At 36.0% G+C, this 19,084-nt stretch overlaps 2 protein-coding genes across 11 annotated transcripts in view; both read right to left on the reverse strand.

Annotated features, from left to right (window-relative positions):
* The window catches only part of LOC105057195 (uncharacterized), a 28,995-nt gene extending 26,283 nt beyond the window's left edge, over nt 1–2,712 (reverse strand). For 5 of the 7 annotated variants that reach the window (XM_010939699.4, XM_010939698.4, XM_029268146.2 and 2 more), the window contains exons 1-3: nt 2,127–2,378; nt 1,978–2,040; nt 1,838–1,893 (exon numbers count right to left, since the gene is read on the reverse strand). In XM_010939699.4, coding sequence (XP_010938001.1) covers nt 1,838–1,893; nt 1,978–2,040; nt 2,127–2,258 — 251 coding nt within the window. In that variant the 5' untranslated portion in view covers nt 2,259–2,378. The other 2 variants (XM_073248567.1, XM_010939700.4) reach the window with 2 other exon arrangements.
* Nucleotides 2,713–3,063: 351 nt separating this feature from the next.
* On the reverse strand, nt 3,064–16,913 carry LOC105057194 (alpha-galactosidase 3). Of its 4 annotated transcripts, none has more exons than XM_073248563.1 (16): nt 16,585–16,913; nt 16,108–16,166; nt 14,963–15,019; nt 14,829–14,863; nt 13,807–13,910; nt 13,567–13,639; nt 13,319–13,377; nt 13,169–13,234; nt 13,008–13,091; nt 12,855–12,919; nt 12,639–12,721; nt 11,061–11,151; nt 9,961–10,019; nt 6,234–6,374; nt 5,370–5,468; nt 3,064–3,320 (listed from the first exon to the last, which is right to left on the reverse strand). In XM_073248563.1, exons 1-16 carry the CDS (start codon nt 16,773–16,775, stop codon nt 3,225–3,227), a joined length of 1,362 nt encoding a protein of 453 aa, XP_073104664.1. In that variant the 5' UTR covers nt 16,776–16,913; the 3' UTR covers nt 3,064–3,224. The 4 variants fall into 4 exon arrangements, with proteins under 4 accessions (XP_073104664.1, XP_029123975.1, XP_010937996.2 ...); XM_029268142.2 differs by lacking the exon at nt 3,064–3,320 and adding an exon at nt 3,365–3,403 and having other exon boundaries at nt 16,585–16,912; XM_010939694.4 differs by lacking the exon at nt 3,064–3,320 and adding an exon at nt 3,999–4,323 and having other exon boundaries at nt 16,585–16,912.
* Nucleotides 16,914–19,084: the final 2,171 nt, after the last annotated feature.

Genomic DNA, 19,084 nt, shown 5'->3' on the forward strand with positions numbered 1-19,084 from the left:
ACATTGCCTATGCGCTATGGTAAATAAGCCACAATTGGTTGAGTTGAAGTAAGATAGCTACAAATTCCTAAGATAAGAAGTTATATGATGTCAGTGATATTACACTATATTACAACAAACATCAAAAATCATATATAATCATATAATTTTAAAAATTAGTAAGAAGGCCAGTATTAGAATTATGATTTGAAGGGAATAAAATAAAAAATCTGGATATTGCATCATGTAGAATTGCTAGACTAATTCACCATATTGGAGATCCGATCAGTAGAACACGTGGATCATGATAATTTGTCAAGCCATGGGTGGTTTGTTGAAGCACTAAATGGAGTCGACAGCTATTATCATCTGTGTGGTGATTGTACTAGTTTTAAAAATTAGTAAGAAGGCCAGTATTAGAATTATGATTTGAAGGGAATAAAATAAAAAATCTGGATATTGCATCATGTAGAATTGCTAGACTAATTCACCATATTGGAGATCCGATCGGTAGAACACGTGGATCATGATAATTTGTCAAGCCATGGGTGGTTTGTTGAAGCACTAAATGGAGTCGACAGCTATTATCATCTGTGTGGTGATTGTACTAGTTTTAAAAATTAGTAAGAAGGCCAGTAATAGAATTATGATTTGAAGGGAATAAAATAAAAAATCTGGATATTGCATCATGTAGAATTGCTAGACTAATTCACCATATTGGAGATCCAATCAGTAGAACACATGAATCATGATAATTTGTCAAGCCATAGGTGGTTTGTTGAAGCACTAAATGGAGTTGACAGCTATTATCATCTGTGTGGTGATTGTACTAGGATACAGAAAAAAGAAAACGAGAATATAGTCTTGAATGTGTTCAAGGGTACTAGGCAAGGGGGGAGGGGGTGAGTTGCAAATCTACCCTAAGAGATTCACACAAAAGGGCATGCTTTGCAGGCTTAAAACTGTGAAATCTAGACATTTCTATTGATTCATGAAATGGCAACAATATTGCATGGCTGTATAATTTTAATGCAATAATCTATTGCCTATTTCTCACTTGAGAGTGCAACAAGGCCAAGTTTGAATATAGATCATTCAAGGCCAAAATGTTGTCCTATAATAAGGCAAGGCATTAACAAATGAAAGCATATTATCATGAAAAGAAGGCTCGATTCAAAAAGATATCTTTCTTCAAAACACAGTTCTCTGTTGCTCATACATTTGGCCATTCTTAAACAAGAAGACTGTTAAATGCTTTGTCTTGTTCAGGCAATCTAATGGCCCGTTAGGTTTTGTGATATGACATTTTTTATGTTTGCACAAAAATTTATAGCTGCGAGCTTGTTCAGGCAATCTAATGGGCCATTGGGTTTTGGGATATGACATTTTTGATGTTTGCACAAAAATTTATAGCTGCGAACCAGAAGTTTCCAACTATTCAAAACTAAGAAATAGTTGGGGGGGGGGGGGGGGGGGGTGCATGTATCTTTAAAGGAAAACCACCTGGGATCCTCTAATTCATCCCATCTGAATAAAATGGGCAAATTTACCCTCTCATTTGCTAGGGGAAGATTTCCAGCGTCTTAAGAGTAACGTTGCAATCAAAACTAAGGGCAGTCCAAACTTGAGAAAGTCTGAGCATGGGGAAAAGGGAATGCATTCACATGCTCGTTTTTGATTCAATCCTACTCAGAAGCTTTTACCTCTTTCATGTTTAATGCGTACAGCATTAAGTTCAACAAATCATATATAAATTTAATTGGCCAATCAATTCTTGCACATAAATCCTAAAATTACTAACAAAGAGAAAATGACTCTATGATCAATAAGAAAAGCACGAAAATTAAATGAAACTTACATCTTGTAAGGATCGGCACCAGTGAAATCAGCAGGTTTTGGTATTGGAATCAACACCTATGCACAAAGAAAAGGAAAAATAAAACAAATAAAGAAAAAATAAGGAGGGAGAAAACCCTAATACAAAACCAAAGACCCTACCTCCCGATTGACAGCAAAAATAGGGCAGTGGCGGCCAATGACATCGTGCCAGACGGTTCTTGACTGAGATTTCACAAAGTACATCATATCGAAGCGGATCAAGAACGGATTCAGATAAAACTAGGGTTTCTTTTGGTTCGAGTTCTTACCCCGTGGTACTGGCCTGCCTTGCTCATCGGAACGATGTCGCCTGGCCTGTAAGCAAACGAAATCGAGGGTAGAGTCAAGATCCAGAAAAAGAAGAGGCAGAGAACGGGAAAACCTCTGTGATCTCCCGCCATGGCCGAGACCCAGACACAAGCTTCGTAGGCGACGTGAAAAAGAGCGAACGAGAAGAAACCGAACGGCGCTCCAAACTCTAGTTCACAAGACTAGAGGTTACGGTGACCAATAGTAAGAACACGTACACATTAAACGCGACCCCTAAAGCAAGGCTCCATGCTCATGGTGCCACGTAATGTGAGGGGGAGGGAAGCTCCTCGTGGAAGCCACGATAACTGGCTCGGAGTAAAAACGGGTCAGGCGGATAGAGTAACATCCCGGTTACATCTCATCGCGTAAACCCCATTAGGTGGACTGTTCGATGCGGTAAGGTTGGAGTTGGATGCAGCCGTCCTCTCCCAGCCTGCTTCCCCCTAGCAGGTCGTTGATCCAATAACGTTGGAGTTACTTTTTGATGTATTTAGATGGGAATGGAAAACTTGTTGGCTTCTTTCGTAGTTGAGCATTCCGGATTAATACTATGAGATTCTACGGCTGTTTTATCTATTCAATTTTTAAATATTTTATTTTTGATTGTCAAGAAATATTTACTCATATTTAATTTAATAATAAAGCATCTATTTTATCAAAAAAAAAAAAAATGCTGATGAGTCAGAGAGAGAGAGAGAGGGTGATCGTTTCTGAAAGTGGGCTCCCGAGTAATCCTTTGTTTGTCTATGCCTCGCTGATCATGGGGGACGAGATGATATATCAGTTTCCTATCATCACTCATCAGAGTTCTGTGAAGCCATGTCTGAAGGACCAGTTCTCTTGGTTCTTGAGGACAGCCGATACTTGCTGAACCGCAAGAGCAGGCCTATATTAGCATGAAACCATCCTTATGTTCTTGCATATATGATTGCTCATCCTCCGTCCCCATTTTGGCATTTCTTTTGGCGAGAATTATCCTGGAGGACCGGAGATAGTCTGAGCATAAACGAGTGAAGTCTTTACGGCTTCATTTTTTATTTCATGCACAGCATAAATCAACAGAAATCTTGCTTTCGAGTTGTTGCCCGATGCATGTTCCCTGAAACGGCAGTGATCTGCTGGCAGGTTCGAGTCTGGCGTTTGCAAGTACACTGAAACCAACCAAAGCACTTGTAGATTGTAAATACCGTCTTCATTCCCCAATCCTCCACTAGCTCAACAGCAGTGGCAGAGCCTGACATCAAATATTAAAAAAATAAAATAATAATTTATTAATATTTTTTAAATAAAAATATTTTATAAAAAATAATAAAATAAAATATATATACATTAAAAAATATCAATAAATATTTAATTTTATATAAAAATAAAAATAAATAAAAAAATATTATCTTATACTATTTGTAAAATAATTTTGATTGTGTAAAAATCTCAAAGATTGAAAAATAATAAAAAATTAAAAAATAAATAATTAATTATTTTTTTAAAAAAATATTATTTTTAATAAAAAAATTAATATATAAATTAATTATATGATTTTTTTTTAAATTGATGGACTTGTAATGTACGTAAGATTAAAATATCAAGAAGATCACTATATATATATATAATATATATATATATATAAATAATAAATATTTTAAAATTTTTTGAAAGGACAGTGGCCTCTGATCTTTCTTGTGCTCCGTTACTGCTCAACAGTGCACGTTGAACAGTAAGTTCATGGATTTGTTGACCTATTCTGTTGAGCAATGATGCCTGTCCCATTCTCTAACCCATAGTTCACTGTGACCAGTACTGGCAGGCAACAGCTTTCAGAGAAGGATGAGAGAAGTGGGAGATTGAATCATTGCATTGCTCATCATAAATTTAATAGTATCCATGTCCAAGGAGATTTTTGATATCTCAAATATCCTGGGATCGTAAGATCCATGAATTCTAGAAACTTTTTCACCCTCATTTTACTTCCAACTTGTTTGTACCTTTTTCTTGCACGAGAGGTATAACGTGGATGGATATCTGTGACATTTCCAAACAGGCCTACAGGTGAAGTATCAGGCAAAGTTTCATGAAACTACTGGGAATAAAAGAACCAAGAAATCAGAAGATGACAGAACACAATCCTCAACAATCAGCTATCAACCAGTACTTAGCCTGAAAATGTTGAATTTAGAATAGGGTCAGTTAATGTTTACCAACCAGAACAACCCCTAGTTGTTCAAGCTTGCCAGAACCTCATGAATATTTTGACATGAATTTATCGTTTGTGATTTTTTGGAAAGAGGAACTAAAGGTTCTCTGGTATAAAGCATTAGATATGAACAAATTTTGACATTAAAAAAGGGAACTACACTCTCTCAGGTAAATGACAAAATCAAGAAGACAAGCAATATTGCAGATGACCCTCTTCTTGTGGGGGGCTTGCTTTCCAACCAAATCACAGATGGCAGACTTGTGATGAGAGGAAAATTTTTGGAAACTAGACTAGATTTGGTTAAAAAGTGATTTATTGACAAACTGAAAACCAGAAAAAGTTTTTTTCATCCAAAAAGAAAACCAGAAAAGACATGCATGTCGAGAGCAACTTAATCCAGTGAAACTTTGCAAGGAGTAGAAGAATTGACACTCCCAAACCTAACTGGAGTAGGTTAAATATTTAATTTAATACCATGCTCTATTTGTGGGCCTTCTCATCACATACAAATTATTATGGTACTGGACTTCAGATGTTTTACAATAGTCTTTGTAAGTTGCATTAGAAGGGGTAGGGGACTCAGCATGTTGGGAGACAGTTTTAATCCACCATTTATGCAGAAAGGTTCATCGAAGAATTGTAAACTATTAAGGATGCAATTGAAGGTGTCAACAAGGAAAATGTGTCCTGACATCACATGTTATACCTTGCAATTTCAGCCCTCCTATTATCAGGAAGTTTTCCACAAGACATTTTTATATTAAAAAAAATCAAATAAATTGAAAATAAATTAAAACATGGAACTTGGACTTGGATCCACAAAGGATAAGCGAAAGCAAATTAAGGTGCAATAAATTTAGTCTCCATCCGATTGTTTGTAAAAGAATTTGAAAGTCATCAAGTATACTAAGAACATCATACAGTAACACACATGAACTCTTAAGTATTTTCAATAAATAGAAATATACAAGGACAATGAAAATACATATTGTAATAATTAACTTACAGAAAGAGAACTTGTAGGAGAAAAGATGTATATTTTGCAGTCATGAGCATCGACCTGAGCTCCATAAGTACCAGCTACATTCTCTTGTAGAGTTTCATGCTGAAAATCGGATGCCAGAATTATATCATTGCATAGTAAAGCCAATTGAAAGATACTGAAAGTATAAAAACATAGAATTTAACAAAAATTCATTTATACATGCTTATGCTGGATGTATGGATCTTCAGGATGAAAAACAAAAAAAGGAAGCTTTAAGCATTTGCAATGCCCGCAAAATCTCCAGTTTCTTTTGTCTTGAGCAGCAGGCTATAAATAATTCATTTGTCAAATGATTGATATTATGCCACCAGGGCCTTTGGCTTGTTGCTTGCTTTGAAAGTGAAGAATCCACACTAAGCAAACTATCAAGATTCTTCACTTTCATATTACACTCTTGTACCACGAAATTTTATTTGATCCTACATATTCAACTTCCATGTGATACTTTAGAACGGCACCAAAGAGTGAAGAGTTAAGAATTATATACGGATGCATGACTGCCCAGTTCAGACAATCAGAACCATGGAGGGGGTATTGGACCCTCCAGCATGCTATCCTTGAATGGCAGAAAAATAGAAATCACCCCACTCATATGAAAGCATGTTGTGCAAATGGAAGCTCTACAATTTATTGCCACCTATCAGATCAAGATTCCAATATGCTCCTGCTGTTGCCGAGGCTACAGCCATAATTATTTCCCTTAAGGAGTCCAGTTTCCAGGAGTTTCTCCTCTTACAAATGACTATTTGTGATCATTCATGTCATTCGAGTATGCTTGGCACATCCATAAAACCATACGTTTGTAAGTTCACCGACCATCCTCACCTTCCACAGGTCTCTTATAGAAACACAAGTGGTTGAGTCAAGGCCTAGTGTTTCCCATTTGGCTGTAATTGTGACAGCTTCAGAACAACGGTTCCATAAAGCAACAACAAGACGGTTCCCAGACAGAGGACCAGCCCAAACCTGAAATTTCCAAGCATATGAAACAGGGTGCATTTTAGGAGGAATATTATATGCTTCAATCAAATGTATTCTGACCCAATATCTAGTTTGAATGATATGTAGTAAGTAGAAATACCAAATGAAATAGACCAAGTACAAAAATTGAAGTCATAAACCAAGAGGCATAGTCTAATTAATAATTATCAGAATGTGAGATCAGCATCATATAATAACAAAAAGGTATGCCCAATTGGGTAATGAGACAAAAGTGACTTCGAATGCAAGTTCGCATTCATAATTTCATGCCAGTAGATCAAATGGTTGTTTAATATGTATTGACTCAAAAACCTAGTTTAATCTAGTATGTAAGCACGTGCTTACATCACATGCATCCACATGTTCAAGCAAGATTCTACTTAAGCATGCATGAATGCGTCCATGTACCGAATCTCAATTATGCCCCCACAGTGTAATTATGCATCAATATTCCAGTGCTTGAAACTAGAAGAGAGCAAAACAGCATCACCCATACAACTTACAAACAAATGGCTGAATGCATCAGCTAGAGAGGATCTCTGGCTGCATATTGGTGTGCATCCATCAGGAAATTTTGCAATGAAAAACAGAGGCCAAGGAGGCTATCAATGAGAGGAAGCAAGGGGGAGAATGCCCTCATACTGGAAAAAGAATACTATAATAGACATTACGAAGTCTTCGAAAGGCAAAATAGTACTGTAATAGACACAAGGAAGCCTTCAGAAGGCATAAAGGCAGAGTGATTTTAAGAACTTCAAGCTTTATTGTCAGAATGGGTGAGAACCATAACTACAGGACAACAAAAGAAAGAATAAAATATGAATATAGTGAAGTTCTTCTGAGAGATAACACATAGAAGCATTGTGTTCTAAGGAATTTCATGCATAAGGTGATAGTAATCGAGAAATTTCTAGCATTTTAAGTTAATAAAGGTAGCTATAGGCAACATGGAGAAGGCTTTAAGGAGTATATGACTTATTTATGGTTTTAGGAAAATAGTGGAATGGATTGGTAGCTCTGATGGCCAATTGATTTTATAACTTCCTAAATATTTTGAGGAATACTCAGGAAAGCACCATGATACAAATCTATGAAAATGGTAAGTACTATACAGAATCACACAAATTACCATAAAATCAAAATTAATTAACAGAAGAAAAGCAACAAGGTATTCAAAATACCAAATTTGCTCTATGCCAGGAATGCTAATTTCAAGATACGAATTTCACTTTGAAATGATTTCTTTCCTACATAATGCACAGCTCCAGTGCCAACAGGAAGAAATATGCACAGATTTAACTGATTTCAAAAGAACAAAAGCTACCAAGAAAACTTTTATGAAGGCCAAATAGAAAGAAAGGCACACAGAATAGGTATATTAATATTACAAAAACACGTAAGCAGGATAACTGTCAGTGTACAAATTACTTACGGAGAGATTATAATTTTTTTAAAAAAACTTAGAAAGCCTTCCTTGGGAAACATCTTTAACCTCTAGCCTATCTATATCTGTCAATAATTAATTGGTATTACCATCCAAGTGATCACACTATTAATATCCAAAAGGCCCCTTGCTGCATGTTTTTCGCAGATTGTAGCAGTTTTAGGTGATCAGAATTGTAAAAGATTTAAGTTTTTAACAGAACTTTGAAAAGAAATCCTAAGAGGCACATGGTAGCTTAATTTCCGGCACCTGTAGGGCTATCAAATGAACCAGCTCTTTAAGAATAGCTCATGTTCGACTAGATATTCAGCTCAAAGTTAGTTCATTCAATTAGCAAACAAGCTGAAAATGAACTGAGGTTTTGGTCTTGAACAATAAACAAGTTGATATGAACTAGCTGTGTTAAAACTTAAAATATATGTTGGATTAGCAAATTTTATCATTTTGACCTTGTCCTCCTTCCTTGGATAATATCATTAGATTTCCTCATCTCAAATCTGGGATTTTTGGGGAAAAAAATTTAAGAGGGTAAGACTTGAAGCTTGAAATGTCTCAGCAGTTGGATCAAAGATCCAAGACCAATATTTTAAGAGGAAAAGTGATGAAAGCAACAGCTGGCCCTAAACCTCTCAATCTCGTCTAGTCCAAGTTAGACATCTCTCTCTCTCTCTCTCTTTCTTGCACGCATGCAACCAGCATTCTCACATTAGTTTTCCATGGCCATCTCTGTTTGGGTCATCAATCTCATCACCTCCCAAGTGGCGAGCTGATCTCACCACCTCCGGCCCTTCACCACCACCTCCTCTCCATCTTCACTGCCTATGTTCTATGTGTCCCATACAATTTCAAAGCCTGCCTATTGTTCTATTCTTTTTCCCTTTTCTAAATTTGGTCGAGCCAAGCGATAGCTGGCTCAATATTTAGCAAGTCAAGTTTGAGCAAGAGTTCTGTTCTAGCTTGACTCAAGCTCAAGCAAGGCATAATTAATTATGAGCCAAGCTTAAGCAGACCCAGGCTTACAAATGCTCAGCTCATTTACACCTGTAGATGCTCATTTTGCTAGAAACTTAACAATCAAGGTCTAGTGACCAAGAATTTATCTAGAACCTGGTTGTTAATGTCAGCTTAACTTTTAATCCTTGGCCTCTGTCTCAAGAGAAGAACATGTATAAAATAGGAATAAGTACATGTAAAACAAGGCACAACTATCTGCAAAATCAAACCAAGAGCTAGAATAAGACATGGATGAGCCTTAAGGGGTGTTTGGTTCCCGATTGAAATCGGAGTCGGAATCAAAATGGCCAAATCCTCCGAAGGGTTTGGTTCGGGACCGAAATCAGAATCGGAATAGAAGTTCAAATCCTTAGGGGAGAGTAAGGATTGAGTTTAAGGAGGATTGGATCATTCCCATACCACTCCAGAATCGGAATCAGAATCAGAATAGGACTCCTTCCAACCAAATGGCTGGAATGGGAGTCATCCGTTCCCATTCTGATTCCAAACCCTAACTCCCCCCAACCAAACACCCCCTAAATGTTAAATGTCACCCACATGGGGGACCGGAAACCCAATCACAAAAGTTCAACATATAGCCAAATATCATAATGCAAACCACTTTGTGCCATTGTCCAGGACATTATGAACCCCAGTGAACCAACAATCCTTGAATCCTAATATGACTACTCTTCTTTTAGTAAATATAGTAATACACCCCTCCACTTCAATGTCAAATAGATGGATTCATAGTGAAACCACAAGACTGTCAATCATACTTATATGCAGATGTATGTTAACAATCATTGACAAAATGAATTTCTGTCATCATGTGCATGATAAGTATGAAATTACCCTAAAGATACCTATTATAATGGCCAATTATATGCATATGAAAACAAATTCAATAACATATTATTCAACAATTGTCTCAAAGAATTTGGTTTTCTCAGGGGTAAGCATAATTTTGGGTGCACACTAATGGTACATGAATTATAATTTCACTAGTAATACATGAATTATAATTTCTTCAGTATCCAGTAAACAAAATGAGAAATGAAAATGCAAGTACTACAAGGAAATGCAAAAGCCATATAAACTGCATGACAATTAATGAAATGCATGATCAGAAACCTGGCTGCAACCATTTTTCCCTCCAACAGAAACCTTCCTTCCTTGAACACCGAGAGGATCTGCATGGAAAGCAAAATTCATCACAGTTAAGCATCAAGACATTATGTTCCATTATGTTCTTCATAGAACTAATAAAACAAACTCATCGGCAAATTTAACAATGGAGACAAGGAAATTAGGATCATGAATATTAAAAAACACTGTGCTGCATACAAAATATATGAAAGTTTTTATTTATAGTTATTGTCATTTTAATACACATAAAACTGTTATGCATATTGCAGAATTCTTGTTAACAAAATCATTATTCTACTTGAGTCATTAAACTGACATGCAAGACCCAGCAACATGCTCTACTTGGAATCATATTTGCACAGAACTGACAGATTGATATCCAAAAAGGTGATCTTTGGCTTTCGAAGAACATGTCCAGTCTTCAAACCTACAGAGCATCTACCGTAATGCTGTACTGAAGCTTTCAATTTTATTATGTGTAACTAGAAACATGCCCAGCCAGGCCAAGTTCTTCACAAATGGGACACACATCATCAAGATCAAATCTCAGGTTCACCTGGTGCATATCTACCTAAAGGGGCAGCACAACAGTTTTCTGCCTAATATGGATTTTTCATTGTCTTGATCCAAGCAAAAAGCATATCGTAGCTTAACATTTCTAGATCAGGCAAGGCCAGGCTAACATATAATATTAATTATGTAGGTTCCTGACTAGTATTGACATCCAAGCTTTTAATTACAAAAATTAATTTTAAGTGGGCTGTTTAAGCCCCATTGCATTTATATAGCTATTGTATTAATGAACGGGTAGAGCATGGAGAGACCCAATCCAGACAATCAGATTGTCAGTCAAAAAGAAACTTCAGCTCTAGATTGGTCTAAGTCCCATTCAAGAAGAGCCTATACAGAATTCAGCCCCATGCTGCATGGACCTTCTCAAAACCTAGGCCCACATGAAAGGGAACCATGAGTCTAATCGCTCTCATGTACAGCAAAAACAAAAACAGAGGACATCAATTGCGAAAGGTAACATGATCAAACAGAAAGATCACTGTGAACCAGGAGCAAGATTAAAAATTTGTCACCTTGGTTTACAGCAATGACTTCTTCATTGCTTAAGATTTCAAATGTTTCAGCAGTCATATTTCTCACATCACAACCTATCAAAAGAGGAGCCTGTAAACATACGTAAAATGTCAAGACTTCAAAATATATGACATGATGAATACATATAATTGTCTATGTTTATATGATGACTACAATCCTGACAAGGGTGTAGTATGAAAATTTTGTATCGTTGCCAATATCATCGCATTCATCCAATAAACCATTTTCCTGAACATGAATGCAGGACACATATTTTTGCATGCAGACTTCCATCCATGTAAACTACCGAATAAATGATGAATATCTCAAAGATGCATCACTGACTTGGAGCAAGGATTATCCATGTTTCATGGGAAAGCATAAACAGAAAGTGCAGCTACACATGCACTATCTGAAGAATATTCACTCTTTCTTCAGCCTATGTAGCTGCTGTGATTGCAGGGTAGCATACTTTATTACAGTCAGCTCTAACTATATTTATAGAACACAAATAAAAACCAAATCTGCATCCACTTCTGCTCAATAGAATGCACTATCCATAATACTAATAGATAGACACCATAAAAGATAACCTTTCAAATTAAAAGATGAGTCTCCAAATTGTTCAAGAACTAGACTTCTAACAAACTAGGGGCTGTTTCCTTTTTAATCTGAAATATGACTTCAGAGCCCCTTCACAAATAAACTTCGATCATTCTACAAACTTAAATTATGTCTTTCTTCACAGCCTCTTCGAAATCATGTCAAACTGCTCTTTCACTCGATCTACCTATGTCAAGACAGAAATTACCATAGAATTCTAAGTGATTTTAAAATTAGAGACCAACGTACTTTTGTAACATAGATGGCAAGCCTAAAGCACAGATGACAACCCTTCAAACAAGGGCATTGTTGTCAATTAACTTCCCTTAGAGGGAAGCAAGTCAATTAGTATTTCAAAATTCAAATGTAATAAAAACTTGAAAAGGATTCTGAAAGGCATCCACAAGATGCTCAATGTGAACAGTCTGATCGTGGTGAAACTTCAAAATCTAAGTCTGCAATATCTCATACCCACAACTTGTTTATTCTCATTTTATCTTTACTACCCAATCCAAAAGATTGTTTCAATCTATCTAACTATAAAAATGAAATTGATAAGAATTCAGTACAAAGGCTCAATTTTTCTGAAAACTTCATTATGGTGAGGTTGCCCTTTTGGCCCAAAAGACACAGGCCCACCTAAAGGCAACAAGCCCATCTTGATATTATTGATGCCATTATTCAGCAATCATATTTCCTGGTCAGTAAAGAAGAAAGGAAGAAATTGAAGTACTTCACCGCATAGCATATGTTTTAGTAAGATAACCTGCAGCAGTACAAAATTTAGAGCAATCACAATACTGCCAACAAAGAAATCACTTTTAAACATGTAATATCATGTTAGTGAAGGTTCAAGAATGCAGCAGTAATATCTATACTCAGCAGAAGGCACAAATATGTACCGGTGTCTAACAGGGTAACCAACTGATGCTAAAAAAAGAAAATAAATATTCAGGATTAAGTTAAAAGGGGACCTTCATCAGAGCCCATATACTAAAATGACCACGATACTCCATGTGAGTCATTCCCCCATTGCCAACCTCTAACATATCCGGGTCTACCAAGAGAATCAGTTATATAAAAACCAGTCAGTTATATGTGAAAAAACTTAATACTATCATAAATTAAACAAATAGGTTAGTTAGGGATCTCTGACACAAGAAAAAGAGCTTTTGATTTGATCACATTACCATTCCATCCACCAGGCCCAGCATATGATGCCCACTTATCATTGAGATCAGCAATAGCAGTCATGCTTAAATTAATAGAGAGGAAAATCAGTAGTGCAAATAAAAATTGCTAAGTTCTATTTTCTTGATGGATAAATGTGGAGGTAAACTTACCTTTCCCATGAATCAGTGATATCATCTGTTGTCCGCCAACTATTTCCAACTTTGCCAGCCCATAAGGCTGGATCATCTACACCCCTGTAAAAGAATTCAAAAGTAAGCTTTCATGACTTGTTAGCATATCTAGATGTAAGCAACTAAGAGCAAAAAATTACCATTCACATAAAGAATAGAAAATGGTGTGCCCGGTTGAATTGAGTGCATCACGCATTGGAGGATAACTGAAAATGAAGGTAACAACCAAAGTTGATACAAAAAGCTATAAAACATATGGCATGACTGTGTAAATGAAGATGAGGTCACACCGTTCCTCCGGTTTTATACCCAAGTTGAAACAATTGTCATACTTTAAGTAGTCAACACCCTGAATAAAATCAGGCAAAAGCATATATTAAAAAAATTGGCTATAACTATAAATGTATTCAATGATCAGTATAAAGCAAATAGAGTATTCAACCATAATGTGCAGGTGCTCCTCATTAACCAATGTGAATTAAATTAAAGGGTGAGGCCGGTACTTGTAAATTAAGAATTTCTAATTTGTAATCCTCACCCATGATGCGAAAAGTTCTGCATCATCATTTTCATGGTAGAGAGATCCAGGTCGGACTTGACATGTAAAAACCCTGAAATTTCATTTTGTTTAAAGATTAGAGGGGGGCAGAAAGCTAGTAGCAGAATCACATTCAAGAAGCATCAATTCAAGGTTATTTATGTTATTAACTCTATTGACTCAAGAAAAAAAAGGCAACAACTTGTTCACTTGAGGTCAAGATTACAAGAGATATCCTACCCTGCATCGGAGTAGATACCAAGCTTAAGGCTTTTTTCATGTACGTAGTCTGCAAGTGCTTTAATGCCTGAAGGAAAGGTCTTCGGATCAGGTTCCAATTCACCCTATCCACCAAAGAGAGCTATTATCATATATTCTTATGAGTCCATATGAGCTGCAGAGGATATAAACAATATAATTGAAAAAATTAATAAAAAAGGAATGACTTTAAAAGCATGCCTTCAATTAGAAACCTCAATACATACAGATGCTGATTCCTTCTTTCCAGAATAAAATAAGGTTTTGATTGTTGGGACTAGATTTTTCTAGTTAGCATATAGGTGTTTGTTAATTTGATATCGACATAAGAGTTAATGGTAAATCTGTCTGTGAAGCTTCACCAATTTAGGAGTTAGAAAGCAGAACCACATCAACTTTTTATCATATATTCAACCACAACAATAACTAGATGTGAGATCAAATTCCTGGTTAGGATTTGCAAATTCACATCCTCCAATTGATGGACATGCCACGAGAATTCAAATGATCTATTTTTATAGTTGGACATGGTCAGATTTGCAAAATCACATCCTCCAATTGATGGACATGCCACGAGAATTCAAATGATCTATTTTTATAGTTGGACATGGTCAGACCACAGAAGTACTTGAGTTATTTGTATTTTGTCATATACATGTTAAGTGTTTCTGGTATGTTCTTGTATTGATCTCCATTATCTGATCAAAGAGACATGATTTTGAGCACACTTCATCATTTCAACAGTAATGAATGATATGACTGATTTAGGACTAACGATGTTTAGCAAGAAAATGAGGTAATCATGACCAAAAGGCATCGAGAGAGATGATATTGCAAACATCAAGCAAATGAAAAGTTCCAGTTTCTTCAATACCAGCATGATCAAACTAGTATTTATTTTCATCTTTTCCCTCATAAAGCTAGCTCCACATAAACAGGACAAGGCTTGATGGTTATCAACAACAGCAAAACTAGTAATCAAGACTGACTGAAAACCAACACACCTTCTGATTTCGTCTCAAAGAAGACCAACAATCATCTGCATAATAGATGAGGAAGAGACAAATAAGCAACAAATGAATGTGCAAATGTGCATCCACCATAGTCAATGATAGAAAAAGCCTAATTCGGGTTTTACCTATATTAACATAATTGTATCCCAAATCAGCCAGCCCAGTTGAGATAAGTGCATCAGCTGACAACAACAAGGACAAATGTTACAATTTAGAGCTAAGCCCATCATTTATATCAGATTTACATGAATTCACTAGCAGAAAAATAGCCACAACAAGAAGATATATATATATATATATATATATATATATATATATATATATATATATATATATTTCTGTGAATATATACATACCACCACACACATTATTTTGGAAAAAAGTTGAATACTACATATCCTACAGTGACATAGTATTCACAAGTTTCCACACAGTTGAAAAGAGGAAGAAGAAAAACTATATGCAGGTTAACAGCTGCCTATTCAAAAGAAGTTAGATGCAGCTTAGGTTATAGCCTACTCAGCATTGTGCTTAATCTTTGGAAAGGTGTCTACAGCATATATATTTACAAACATTTAACACATATACATAAATACATTTATGTAGATGCATTTTCAAGATGGACATACGAAGGAGGAAAAAAGGTATCTTCTACTTCTTTATTTAATTCTTTAATGCATGCACAAAAGACTATGTACTAGGGACATGTGGTAGCCAACCCCCCTTTTTAAGTCCTTAAACAAAGATGTACCCAACCCCAAGCATACATGGGACAGAAGTAACTCATGCTAACCTGATTTTACTAAAGACTAAAACAGCAACACGGCACTATCAGAGGCCCCAACTTTAGGCACAATATGATACCTTAAATTTCCAACCAATTCAAACTCGATCCTTTTTCTAATGCTACCAATAAATACTAAAAATTCACAAAACAATATATATTAAATGGGAAAAAAAATAAACATATCATTGCACTGTTTCTGGGAACTCACGAACAAAGATCACAAACAAAGGGTATTAGAATTCATACTTTTGCATCTGTGTGCATCCTTTCTTGCTTGTACTGAAACGCTAAGAATTCTGTACAGTTTATTTTAGATTACACGCTACAAACAGATACAAATTCCTATAGTTAAGTCCATGTTTCAGCTATACATGTGCATAAAAAGAAGTGAATTAACAACTAACTTGCACCAGAAAGAACCAAGAACCAAGGCAAACAAATAATGGTGATTATATAAATGAGACTACACAGATAGTACCAAACCTGTTTCCCTGATCACTTCTTCATTAATATTACAGCCAAAGAAATTCCAGCTATTCCATCTGCGACCACAATTCTTTTCATCGATAAATTAAATATTAATCAACCGACGCCTAAATCTCAACTACAAGTACCCATAAAGAGAACACCAATCAAAAAGAAAGAATACCCACCAAAAGGAAATATTTAAAGGATCAAAACAAGGACCAAATCAAGAACTCCATCAAAAGACATAAAAACCCAACAATATTAGAAACAAAACGGTATGAATTTACAAAAAAACTCTAAATTTATTTCACGAACACCCATTGCTGACTCTTATATAATCCCAGTGATCTTTAGAAATTCACTAATTTGCTCCATTACACTCTTTTGGAGAAAAACAGAACAACAATAAAAGGAAGACTAAAATGACGACGAAAAAAGATCGAAAAATGAACCAAGACTCGGTATCAACTATTGAAAGAGAAGAGAATGGACCCCATCTGAGGAGTGAGGGCCAGTCCATTGTTGAGCTGAAGCTTCCCGTAGTTGGATGTGTCGAAGGGGGTGCGAAAACTCGAGGCCGGCCTCTCGATGTCTAGGAACGGAGGCGATATCCTCGTCGCCATGGCGATATAGAGGGCGCAGAGGGAAAGGAGGAGAAAGAGGGGAACGGAGGCCATCGACATCTCTTCTCTTTCTCCCCTATTTGTTCTTGGTACCGTTGGAAAGAGAGAGAGAAGAGAGGGGAGGAGGGTCTGTGGGAGTGATCGAATAGGAAGAAGAGGCGGTGCGCTGACCGCGGCCCTCTTTTTCTGGTGTGGAAGCGGTTGTTATCTACTGGACGATTTATTGTGGTCTCTGATTGGTGATTTAGCACTCGTCACCGATGGCAGAGTTTAGAGTTCAGACTTCGGAGTGTTTGTTCGCGATACCACGTGGCAGAAGGGGCCAACCCTTCTCGGGATTAGGTTAGTTCGGATCCGGTATAGAGCCACGTGCTTTGAAAGGTAAAATTGGAGGGTTTTATTTATTTATTTATTTATTTAATAGATAAATAATCATATTATTTTAATGTGAGAGGAGCCCAAATGATGAAAACATAAAATATTTCATAGATCAGACGGACAGGCATCTCTTGAATATTGGAGGTGTCTTTCAAAAGCGCTGGGATGTAAATCATGTTAAGAACTTGAGATTTTGGAACGAATTATGCTTTGGATATTCGTTAGCATACCCGGTTGTAATTCTTTAATTGACCATGTCTCAATTTGTATCATAGATCGATCTAGATGGATGAATTTAAAATTTAGATAGAGGTTGACATCTTAACTCTTGCATTGCTATAACTGTCTTCTTGTGATCTTTTGTTTTCCTTTCATTTTAATTGTCTCATATTCAGTTAAATCCATTCGAATACTCCTCTTTGTAATGCATTAACTAAATCAATAATTCAGATAAGCGTGAAAACAAAAGTTTTTATAAATATGGATACATCCAATATATCGAAATTCATTGCCCATGGATAAGATGACTCTTTCAATATGAAAAACAACAAAAACAAAAGATAACATGTAACAGCGGGATTCAAAATTATAACCAAGGCATCCCTGATTCATGATTCGAAAACTTCTTTGATCCTTCATCATTATGGCTATGACATGCTTTTGATTTACTGTCAAGCACATTATAAAAGCAACCATGCAATTGGCTTGTCAAGCAAAGTACTTCCGGTTCTGAGGTGATTATATGGATCGGCTCAGCTCTTACCCTCATCATTTGTTGTACGTCATGGATTGGTTGAGGTTGAGGACGGCATTTTTGTTTTTGCATCGTTTGCTATAATGACTATAACATGCTTTTGATTTGTTGGTGTACACATTGTTGGCAGCTGGGCAAGCGATCAAGGAAGGTTGCGTGCTGAATGCTCACTCTGTTTTGCCACAAAATTTTGTGCTATATTCTATTCTATATGCTGATGCCATAGGTGTATTGCATTATAGAACTTAAGAATTGTTCCATTTTATATGATTTGAAGCAATGCCTCCAAATTTGTACCAAAAAAAAAAAAGAGGAGAGAGAGAGAGAGAAAACTTACGGCAAGTTGGTTTTCAGGTTTTGCTACATGTCCAGGCTTTACAACCCACTCTTTAGCGACATAAACCACATTTGGATTCGATCCACAAGAATCTGTGTCTACTTCTCACATCGGACAAAGGATACGACCTCAGCCCATAGGCCGTTACATGTATTAAGGCTTGCCACAAGACTCCCAGCTTGGACATCCTGCAGATTGGACCGGCCCATTTCATTACTTTAGCTAGTGGAATAGTTATAACGGTGTGACTCAAGGCCTATTTATTTCACTAGTCAAGTAATTCTTTATGCACCACATGCGGTGCAATAATAGTACAGTATCTCATTGGATCAAATAATCATATTTTTTAATACAAATTAAATACGTCAGCTATGCAAATTAAATATATTAGTTTTATTTTTTGATTTAAAATTTTAAATGATAAAAATATTCTTCTGTTTTGAAAAAATTATGACATCCCGTGACCTATTATAACATCCGAAAGATATATTATGACTTTTTAAAAATAAAAAGTTATAAGGGAGGAAGTCATAATATATCTTCAGGATGTCGTAACAGATCATGAAATGTCATAATTTTTTTAAAATAGAAAAATATTTTTATCATTCAAAATTTTAAATCAAAAAATAAAACTATAAATATTTAAAAAACATAGAAAGCTGAAACTATGTGATCCAATGAGATGGCACAGTGCACTCCATGTCATTTTTATTTCACCACATATGGTGCACAAAGTATTTTTCTTCACTAGTCATCACAGTCTACCATCAAGCACGGTGACAAAGGTACGTGTTTACTGCGGAAGATCCGCAATTAAATATCATGGTAAATAAGTAACGGATTTCAAATGGTTTCTTCCGTAAGTGACCGTCAACGCTTATTGCATTTAAACTTGATTCA

Source organism: Elaeis guineensis, chromosome 14 (assembly GCF_000442705.2).
Source record: "Elaeis guineensis isolate ETL-2024a chromosome 14, EG11, whole genome shotgun sequence".
Taxonomy (NCBI): domain Eukaryota; kingdom Viridiplantae; phylum Streptophyta; class Magnoliopsida; order Arecales; family Arecaceae; genus Elaeis; species Elaeis guineensis.

Bases quoted from the DNA above. Each gene is read 5' to 3' on its own strand.
- LOC105057194 (XM_073248563.1), bottom strand. From the start codon at position 16,775: ATGTCGATGGCCTCCGTTCCCCTCTTTCTCCTCCTTTCCCTCTGCGCC. The intron at 13,092-13,168 runs GTAATTTTTTGC...ATTCTTTTACAG, and splicing joins TTCTATTCTTTATGTGAATG to GGGTGTAGATGATCCAGCCT. The intron at 11,152-12,638 runs GTCCCCTTTTAA...GTATGTTTACAG, and splicing joins GTATATGGGCTCTGATGAAG to GCTCCTCTTTTGATAGGTTG.